At 66.1% G+C, this 10,353-nt stretch overlaps 1 protein-coding gene across 1 annotated transcript in view; it reads left to right on the forward strand.

Moving 5' to 3' along the window:
- TIAM1 (TIAM Rac1 associated GEF 1) overlaps nucleotides 1-10,353 on the forward strand; it is a 219,849-nt gene that overhangs the window by 170,067 nt on the left and 39,429 nt on the right. The window contains 6 exon segments of the mRNA XM_080654731.1: nucleotides 621-674; nucleotides 676-807; nucleotides 2,779-2,925; nucleotides 3,035-3,109; nucleotides 5,323-5,493; nucleotides 6,967-7,071. Coding sequence (XP_080510857.1) covers nucleotides 621-674; nucleotides 676-807; nucleotides 2,779-2,925; nucleotides 3,035-3,109; nucleotides 5,323-5,493; nucleotides 6,967-7,071 — 684 coding nt within the window.

The raw sequence follows: 10,353 nt of genomic DNA on the forward strand, positions 1-10,353 counted from the left end.
CGCAGGGTCCCTCCCCCTGCCGGCTCCCGAGAACGCAGGGTCCCTTCCCTTGCCGGCTCCCGAGAACGCAGGGTCCCTCCCCCTGCCGGCTCCCGAGAACGCAGGGTCCCTCCCTCTGCCGGCTCCAGAGAACGCAGGGTCCCTCCCCCTGCCGGCTCCCAAGAACGCAGGGTCCCTCCCCCTGCCAGCTCCCTAGAACGCAGGGTCCCTCCCCCTGCCAGCTGTGAACGCAGGGTCCCTCCCCCTGCCGGCTCCCGAGAACGCAGGGTCCCTCCCCCTGCCGGCTCCCTAGAACGCAGGGTCCCGCCCCCTGTCAGAGCCCGAGAACGCAGGGTCCCTCCCCCTGCCGGCTCCCTAGAACGCAGGGTCCCTCCCCCTGCCGGCTCCCTAGAACGCAGGGTCCCTCCCCCTGCCGGCTCCCTAGAACGCAGGGTCCCTCCCCCTACCGCCTGTGAACACAGGGTCCCTCCTCCAGCCGGCGCCCGAGAACGCAGGGCCCCTCTGTGCACCCCTAGGATGGACACCGGGCCTTGCAGCGGGTGGGGGGGGGGGGTGACGCTGGTGCAGGATGGAGCCGTGACGCTGGCTTCCCCCCCCTCACGTTCCGCGTGTCCCGGCAGATCTTCGTCTGGGAGCAGAACCTCGAGCAGTTCCAGATGGACCTGTTCCGCTACCCGCTGCTACCTGGCCAGCCTGCAGGGCGGCGAGCTGCCCAACCCCAAGCGGCTGCTCGCCTTCGCCAGCCGCCCCACCAAGGTGGCCATGGGGCGCCTGGGCATCTTCTCCGTGTCGTCCTTCCACGCCCTGGTGAGCGGCCCGCGGCGGCCGGGGGTGGGGGAGCCGCTCGCCTTGCCGGTCCGGGGGAGGGCTGCCTCAGCGCGTGGGAGTGGGCCGCGTGCTTCCGACAGCCTCTGGGGGCCGGTCTCCCTGACAGCCCTCCGTGGCTGGGGGTTGTGCGGGGAAGACGCGGCCGTGTCTTGGGGGACCTTCGCGGCCGTGTTTGCGGGTAACCCAGCACCCACAGGCAGGGTCACGTTTTTAGCCCGAGGCGCATGTCTGTGTGTTTTGTTACTCCTCACCCGAGGACGCTTTCCCACGGGTGGTTAGAGGGAGTGGAAGGCGGGCAGAGGCACAGACAGAGTGACGTCGTCGGTGCGAGAGAGACACATCGATGGGTGGCCTCCTGCACGAGCCCGCCACTGCGGGACGTGCCCTCGACTGGAATCGAACCGGTGGCCCCTCAGTCCACGGGCCGACACTCTATCCCCTGGGCCACACGGGCCAGGGCCCAAGGACATTTTTTCTGTGTTTTTAAAAATATATATTTTTATTGATTTCAGAGAGGAAGGGAGAGCGAGATAGAAACACCCATGATGAGTGAGAATCATGGATCGGCTGCCTCCCGCACACCCATCACTGGGGATGGAACCCACAACCCGGGCCTGTGCCCTGACCGGGAATCGATCGAACTGTGACCTCCTGGTTCAAAGGTCAAAGCTAAACCACTGAGCCACACCGGCCAGGCCCAAGTGCATATTTTTTTACCTTAACTTTATGGAAATGTAAGTGGAGACATCATACCTCTCTCTCTCTCTCTCTCTCTCTCTCTCTCTCTCTCTCTCTCTCTCTCGCACACACACACACACACACACACACGTGTGCACGCATGGGCAAAGTTGCACGTATGTATGGGGTGCAGATCTCCTTGGGGGCTCCGCTTCTCACTGTTTCTGTCATGTCAGTGGCCGATGAAAACGGGCGTCTTCCCTCCGACATGCTTTTTCTTTTAAAAAAAAATATATTTTATTGATATTTCACAGAGAGGAAGGGAGAGGGATAGAGAGCTAGAAACATCGATGAGAGAGAAACATCGATCAGCTGCCTCCAGCACACCTCCCACTGGGGATGTGCCCGCAACCAAGGTACATGCCCTTGACCGGAATTGAACCCGGGACCCTTCAGTCCGCAGGCCGACGCTCTATCCACTGAACCACACCGGTTTCGGCCCAACGACATTCTTGTCTGGGTTGCTGGCACCTCGCAGACAGCTCACTGGGTTCAGTTTTTTATTTTTAAACGACACCCCGTTTTTACTGCCCTTCCACCTGAACGTAGGGCACGCGCGGCAGTGAGCGGGGCCTTCACCCTCTCGTGGCCCGGGCTCTCCCATCCCTGCCTCCTCCCAGAGGCCCCGCCCTGACCTCCTTCCCGCTGACCCTGCCCATCCCCGCGCAGGAGGGGGGCGGCGGGTCCTGGGGAACCCTCTCCGACTCCCGGAAGCGCAGACCTTCCGCTTCCTCCCCTGAGCCGAGGTCACAGCCGTGTGCTCGCTCCACGCGGGGCCTCAGACGGGCCGGAGGGGTGGGTGCGGGCACAGTGGTCAGGGGTCCAGCAAGGGAGAGGTTTGTGGGAATCGGAGAAAGCTGAGCAGAAGGGACGGTACGTCGTGGGGTTTGGGAGAAGCGCCGAGTGTGGTCCGTGTGCCCCGGGGCACGCAGTGCAGCCGTGGCCGCGCGTGCGGCTGAGACGCGTCCCGTGAGCCTGTGACTGTTCCGTGTCTGTACCGATGAGTACAGACAAGTCGCCCGCCGTCCGTGGACAGTCGGGGTCCAGGGTGGGCCTGGGGACCGGCTGTGGGCTCCATGAGGGGATGGGGGGGCAGTGGTGCCGGCTGGTGTGATGAACGCTGGCGTTTGAGGGTGCGATGGTGGGTCCCTGAGGGATGGCCCGTGGTCCGATGCCGCCCCGCTGCCCGCCGCCCTCCCTGTGTGTCCGCAGGTGGCCGCCCGCACCGCCGAGACGGGCGTGAGGCGGCGCACGCAGGCCATGTCGCGCTCCACCAGCAAGCGCCGGAGCCGCTTCTCCTCTCTCTGGGGCCTGGACACCACCTCCAAGAAGAAGCAGGGGCACCCCAGCATCAACCAGGTGGGCCTGGCGGGAGGCCGGGTCGCAGCCGTGCGGGTCCCCCCCCATCCCCCCCCTCCCGGTCCCGTCGGCCAGCCCCGCCCCTCCTGACGGCCTGTGTGTGTTGCAGGTGTTCGGCGAGGGGCCCGACGCCGGCAAGCAGGCTTTGGAGGAGGTCTTCGACGACGCCGTCCCCGATGGCAAGGTAACAGCCGCGTCCGTGCTACAGGCACCGCCCGCGCCGCCTCCGTGTGAAAGCGGGCGCCATCAGCCATCAGTCCTAAGGCGGTCGCAGGCCCTGGAGCCCGCGTTTCGGGGTGAAGCGTGGCCCCCCAGGGAGGCCTCCTGCGGGCGTGTGGCGCTCGGGGCCGGTCGGTGGAGGGCCTAAAGCAGGGGTCCTCAAACTTTTTAAACAGGGGGCCAGTTCTCTGTCCCTCAGACCGTGGGAGGGCCGGACTATAGTTTAAAAAAAAAACTATGAACAAATTCCTATGCGCACTGCGGGCCCGGGACGCGTCGGCTGCTGAGCAGGACAGGCAGCGGCCCCCGGCGGGCCGGATCCATGTCCTCGGCGGCCGCCTGTGGCCCGTGGGCCGTCGTTTGAGGACGCCTGGAGGGTCACAGAGCTCTTCGTCCGGGTGCGGGTTTAGGAGGGGCTCTCAGCCCTCCGATCGGGGAGTCACGAGCGTTGGCTTGTTCTCCAGGCCCCTTTGCAGCCTCTGCGTCCATGGACGCCCGAGCCTTTAGACCCCATAGCCAGGCCGCAGCCTCTCGGTGGGGGTGCTCTGGTGCTGCTGCTGCGGCCTCGCGGGCGCCCCGGTTCTCCGCCTCGGAATCAGTATGAGAGCTTGAGCGCGGGGTGTCCTGAGCCTCAGACGGGGAGGCGGGGGCAGGGGGGGACGGCGGCCACCTCAGGAGGTCCCCACACGCGTCCTCGCATTCACCCCAAGGTGCTGCCCTCCCCGGGAAAGGGGGCGGCCGTCTCCCCGCACTCACCCCAAGGTGCTGCCCTCCCCGGGAAAGGGGGCGGCCGTCTCCCAGGCCGGGCGGGAGGCCCGCGTCGAGCACAGAGGGTGCTGCTCCTGCCACGCCGCCCGGCCTCCCCCTTCCTCGGGCTCCTCGCCTTCGCAGCCGGTGGGCCCTGAGCTCGCTGGGGCTGCGCTGGGCTCGCCGTGGCTGAGGGAGGACCAGTGGCTGAGCTGAGCCAGTGGGTGGGTTAGGTGCCTTCCTTCCCTCCCTCCTTCCCTCCTTCCTTCCTTCCCTCCTTCCTTCCCTCCCTCCTTCCCTCCTTCCCTCCCTCCCTCCCTCCTTCTTTCCTTCCCTCCCTCCCTCCTTCCTTCCTTCCTTCCCTCCCTCCCTCTTTCCTTCCTTCCTTCCCTCCCTCCCTCTTTCCCTCCTTCCTTCCCTCCCTCCTTCCCTCCTTCCCTCCTTCCTTCACTCCCTCCTTCCCTCCCTCCCTCCCTCCTTCTTTCCTTCCCTCCCTCCTTCCCTCCCTCCCTCCTTCCCTCCTTCCTTCCCTCCCTCCCTCCCTCCCTCCCTCCTTCCTTCCTTCCCTCCCTCCTTCCCTCCCTCCCTCCTTCCCTCCTTCCTTCCCTCCCTCCTTCCCTCCTTCCCTCCTTCCTTCCCTCCCTCCTTCCCTCCTTCCCTCCCTCCCTCCCTCCTTCTTTCCTTCCCTCCCTCCCTCCCTCCTTCCTTCCCTCCTTCCCTCCCTCCTTCCTTCCTTCCCTCCTCCCCTCCCTCCTTCCTTCCCTCCCTCCTCCCCTCCCTCCCTCCTTCCTTCCCTCCTTCCCTCCCTCCTTCCTTCCTTCCCTCCCTCCCTCCCTCCCTCCTTCCTTCCTTCCTTCCTTCCCTCCCTCCCTCCTTCCTTCCTTCCCTCCTTCCCTCCCTCCCTCCTTCCTTCCCTCCTTCTCTCCCTCTTTCCTTCCTTCCCTCCTTCCCTCCTTCCCTCCCTCTCTCCTTCTTTCCCTCTCTCCCTCCCTCCCTCCCTCCTTCCTTCCTTCCTTCCCTCCTTCCCTCCCTCCCTCCTTCCTTCCCTCTCTCCCTCCCTCCCTCCCTCCCTCCTTCCTTCCTTCCCTCCTTCCCTCCTTCCCTCCCTCCCTCCTTCCTTTTTATCTTCTTCCCTCCCCCTCTCCTTCTCCCTTTTCCTTTCCTTTCTCCCTAGGTTCCTTCTAAATTTCCCAGCCTCCCGTTCCTGCATGCCTGCCTGGGGTGTCCCGGACCAGGTGTGAGGTCTGAGGACACCCCCCCCCCCCAGCCGCGCTCCTTTCTCGGTACTTCTTCCTCTCCAAGCACCCCCTGTCCTGCCCCCCCGCCGCCGCCTCTGCACTGGGCCCCTCTCGGGACTAGGAGGCCCCTGTGCCCTGGGGTCGGAGGTCCCTGTGCCCACGGCGGCCCCCGGCTGCCTGCTCCCTGTTGCAGGTGGAGAAGGAGATGGCCGTGCCCAGCGCCCACCAGCAGAACCCCGACTGCGACATGTGGGTGCACGAGTACTTCACGCCGTCCTGGTTCTGTCTCCCCGACAACCGCTCCGTGCTGACGGTCGTGCGGCCCGGAGACTCGGCGCGGGACACGCTGGAGGGGGTCTGCAAGGTGAGGCCCCGGGGGCGTCCTGGGGAGCAGCGGCCCCAGGGTCACTCCGCACGTGGCGGTGCGGGCCGGGCGGGGCTCCGCAGGGCACGGGCCGGGCTCCCAGGGGTGCGGCGCCAGCTGCAGCGAGCCCTCCCCTTGGCGAGGCCCGGCTCTTTCCAGCGGCTTCCGGGGGCTGTGCGAGCTGTAAGCGCGTCCCTGCTCGCTGCCCAAGTCCGTCGAGAACTGGGTTGGGGGTCACCGCGACGCGAACCCCTTTTCTCAGACACGGGGAGGCCCGGAGGCCTGGCCCGCGTGCTCCGTCAGAGTGTGCCGCGGGCGGTGTCTGACCCGCTCCTGGCCAGTCGCCGATGCTGCGGGCAGGGTGGGCACTTCTTCCTGCCAAGGCCCCGGGGGGTTACCGCTTCGCCCTCGGGCTGGACACACGTCTGACGCCCCTGACCGCCAGCTCACCGGTTTCACCCATTAGCCCCGGAGGGCGCGGCGGCTCCGTCCCACGGACTGGGACCTGGTGTCCGCAGGGTCCCTCCCCAGGCCGCGGCCCCGATGCTCGGGGTGTCTCAGGCGGCCTCGCGGGCGTGTCCCGAGCGTCCACGGACGGCGACCACAGGCTTCCCCGCGGATGGCTCCCGTTCGCCAGGACCCCACGCGGTTTCCCGTCCGTTCCCTCCCCCGCGGCGGGAAGCAGATGTGGGGGGCACCTTGTCTCCCTTCTGACCCGGGATTTCTCGAGGACGGGCCGGCGTGGCCCCCGCAGCTTCCCGCTCCGAGGCCAAGGTCGTGCTCCCCTCCCGCCCCGCACGCGCCTCCTTGCGTTGTCCCAGGCCGGCGAGTGCATCGCTCGGTGCCACGGAGCGCAGCCTGCGTTCGGCTAGATGAGCTGGAGTTTGGGTTCAGCTGCGAAGCGTTCGGGCCGGTGGACCCCGTCATCCCGGGATCCGGACGCCGTGTCCCTGGGGAACGCCCCCTCCTTCCCCCTGAACAGTGGTCGGCAAACTCATCAGTCAGCAGAGCCAAACACCAGCAGTACAATTGAAATTTCCTTGGAGAGCCACATTTTTTAAACTTAAACTTCTTCTAACGCCACTTTTTCTTATTTTTTTAAAAAAATATATTTTATTGATTTTTTTTACAGAGAGGAAGGGAGAGGGATAGAGAGCTAGAAACATCGATGAGAGAGAAACATCCATCAGCTGCCTCCTGCACACCTCCCACTGGGGATGTGCCCGCAACCCAGGTACATGCCCCTGACCGGAATCGAACCCGGGACCCTTCAGTCCGCAGGCCGACGCTCTATCCACTGAGCCACACCGGTTTCGGCCTAATGCCACTTTTTCCAAATAGACTCGCCCAGGCCGTGGTATTTTGTGGCAGAGCCACACTCAAGGGGCCAAAGAGCCGCATGTGTGGCTCGCGAGCCGCAGTTTGCCGACCGCGGCCCCTGAACATCTCTCTCCCTTTCCTTCGTCCGCGCAGACGCACCAGCTGGACCCGGCAGCGCACTGCCTGCGGCTGAGGTTCCTCGTGGAGGACAGACTGCAGGTCTACGTGCCCCAGCCCGAGGAGGACCTGTACGAGCTGGTAGGCCGCCCCCCGGGCCCTCCGCGCAGGGGCGTGAACCCCACGGGCATTCACGAGGGTGGTGGCTGGCGAGGGGGAGCGGGTTCGGCACTGAAGGCCCTCGTTCGGTCGGAGGGCGGCTCCTGGGATGGCCCTGCGGGTCCCAGCCTCTCCGCGGGGTGCAGCGTCCCCCCCCCCCCCCCCCCCCGTCCGGGCAGGGAGCATGTGCCCCAGCGCAGACGGGCCCAGGGCCGCGGGGACGCGATCCCGCTCTCCCGGTCGCTCGCCAGGCTGGGTTTCCCGTTGGCGACTCAGAGACCCCCTGGCTCTGACTCCGTTTCTGTGGGACTGTCTCCCCGCACGCTGGCACCCATGGCCGCGTCCTGTTGCAGGGAAAAGCGGCCTCTTGTGGGGACGCTTAGATCCCGGGGGCGCCCGTGTCCCAGCTTCTGTGTCTGGAGGTCTGTCCCACGTCGGGTCTCCTATCGGCTCTAATTACGTGGCGTCGGCAGAAACACGAGGCGGTGGTTTTCTCGGGTTCCGTCCGCGTGGGAGTAACGGTTCACCCAGTCGGGGCTCAGTGAGTGGTTGTCACGGTAACGAGACTGGCGCGTTCCTTCTTGTTGGCCGAGCAGTGGGGTTTCAGTCCCCGGAGAGGAACGTGGAGCCGGGCGCGCCCCTCTGCTGCGTCGTTCCTGGGGCCGCGGGCGTGGACGTGCGCCTGGTGACCGTCCCCGTCAGGGGGCGGGGTCCCCGCGGAGAGCAGGGCTGAGAGCCTGCGCCGGGGTCCCTCTCTGCACGGGGTGCGTGTGGCCGGCCGTGAGCGGGAATCCGTGTTCGGTCAACGCCGCGGACGCCTGCCTAACGCATGGAGCTCCCACCCCCGGCCGTCGTCAGCGAGTGCGTCCGCCCGGTGGACGCGGCCACGGACCGCCCTTCGGACGGGTTACGCTTCATCGGGGCTTTTTTTTTAAAAAAATATATTTCATTGATTTTTTACAGAGAGGAAGGGAGAGGGATAGAGAGTTAGAAACATCGATGAGAGAGAAACATCGATCAGCTGCCTCCTGCACACCTCCCACTGGGGATGTGCCCGCAACCAAGGTACATGCCCTTGACCGGAATCGAACCCGGGACCCTTCAGTCCGCAGGCCGACGCTCTATCCACTGAGCCACACCGGTTTCGGCCATCGGGGCTGCTTGTGTCACAGCTGCGGTCCTGGGGCTGAGCGTAGTGCGAGGGAGCGGGGCGCGGGCCGGCGCTGCCCCAAAGGAATTGCTGAGATGAACACACCCACGGGCGCTCGACCGGTCCCCCCCGGGGGCACACGGAAGGGACCCGTGCCCACTGGGCCGCGGGAAGCCAGGGCTGGCGCGACGGCGACACGCTGCCCCCTAGGGGAGGAGCCTGGCCGGGGGAGCTGAAAAGTAGCCTTAAGGCCCAGAGTAAGGCGGACGCACAGGCTTTAGTGGCGCGTTCTGTGGTGTTCCGGAATGTTCCGGTGGTGTTCTGGAATGTTCCGGTGGTGTTCTGGAATGTTCTGGTGGTGTTCCGGAATGTTCCGGTGGTGTTCTGGAATGTTCCGGTGGTGTTCCGGAATGTTCCGGAATGTTCCGGAATGTTCCGAATGGTCACAAACTCGACAGGTTTTTTTCTAACCCCGGAATTCACCTGTGTACATACGTTTCAGAGGTATAACCACGAACCCCACCGAGTGTGCCCTTCACACACTGCGTTTGGGGGAGTTGCGTTGGATTGGGGTGTCCAGCGATCGGCTGTGCGGTCAGTGCCTCGTCCCCCGTCTCCCGCCCCCCCAGGTCTCTCCACTCGCCGCCCGTCAGGTGCCCCAGAAGAGGGCGGGGAGGAGCGGGCACCCTTCCTCCTTCCCGAGCCGGGCGAGTCTGGCCGACCCCCAGGCTGCCGCTCAGTGCACGGCACAGCCGCGTGGCGTTAAAGCCCTTTATTTTATTGTTATTTTACTTTCCAACGCCGCCCGTCCCGTGCCCTCCTCCGCCCGCCCTGGCCCAGGTCTCCGAGCCTCTGGCCCGCTGATACGTTTGGAGCTTTTGGCGTCGGTGTTGGAAACGGCGTGGCCTGCACCGGGGCGTTCTGTGCCGTGGAGAGAACTCAGCTCGGGCGAGGGAGGCCTGGGCTCAGACCCCACTCTGCCCTCCCGGCTCTGACCCGAGGCAAGAGATCCCTCTCTCTGCAGGGGTGCTCTGTCCGCTGTGAAAGGGGGGACCCCGTCCTGTAGGGGTGCTCTCTCCGCTGTGAAAGGGGGGACCCCGTCCTGCAGGGGTGCTCTCTCCGCCGTGTAGGGGGGCCCGTGGTACCTGGGAGGGAGTGAAGGCCCAGGTTAGGGCAGAACGTGGAAGTTACTGTCCGTGCGATGATTGTCGCCGACACAGGAGACGAGACGACCAGTTAATTGAAGTAAAACCTCTGACAGGCGAGCTACACGCTTGTCCCCCCTCCCCCCTCCCCTCCCCGCCCCCTCCCCTCCCCTCCCCCTCCTGCCCCCTCCCCTCCCCTCCCTCCCCTCCCCTTCCCTCCCCCTCCTGCCCCCTCCTCCCTCCCCCTCCCCTCCCCTCCCCTCCCCTCCCCTCCCCTCCTCCTCCCCTCCCCTTGCCCCCTCCTCCCCTCCCCTCCCCTCCCCTCCTCTCCCATCCCCCCCTCCCTCCCCTCCCTTGCCCTCCCCTTCCCTCCACTCCCCTCTCCCTCCGTCCCTCCCCTCCCCTCCTCTCCCATCCCCCCCTCCCTCCCCTCCCTTGCCCTCCCCTTCCCTCCACTCCCCTCCCCCCTCCCCTCCCCTCCCCCCTCCCCTCTCGGCTTCCTTGCATTCCGGGAGCGCTGGTTACAGTTCACACCACGTTTCCTGGGCGACGTTGTGTAATCCCGGGGCTGAGAGCGGGCGCCCCCTCTGTGCAGGGTGCGCCCCCAAAATGCACGCGGTGGCAGCGGCCGTCGGCTTCGGGAGCGGTGTGCTGGAGGAGCTGCGTGGCCGCCGCTCAGTGTGTGCAGCGTGGGGGCGCCCTGTATGACTGTCGTCTGTAACGCGCCACCTGTCTGTCCTGCCACAAACGTGGGGGCCGGTTCGCCCGTGCACGGAGGGACCAGAGGGACCGGAGCACCGAGACCTCCGGCCGCGTGGCCCCACGTAGGATCGGGTGGCCTCTCCCGGCCTCGTTAGATGGCCATTGAACTCAGCCGTTCTCCCCGGGGGGGGGGGGCCCGGTCAGTCACATCGTGGACGTGCCCGGGGCTCGGCACTGGAGCGACAGCTCTGCCCCGTGGCCTGTGCC

The sequence above is a fragment of the Plecotus auritus genome, assembly GCF_963455305.1.
Source record: "Plecotus auritus genome assembly, chromosome: 2".
In the NCBI taxonomy this organism is placed as follows: domain Eukaryota; kingdom Metazoa; phylum Chordata; class Mammalia; order Chiroptera; family Vespertilionidae; genus Plecotus; species Plecotus auritus.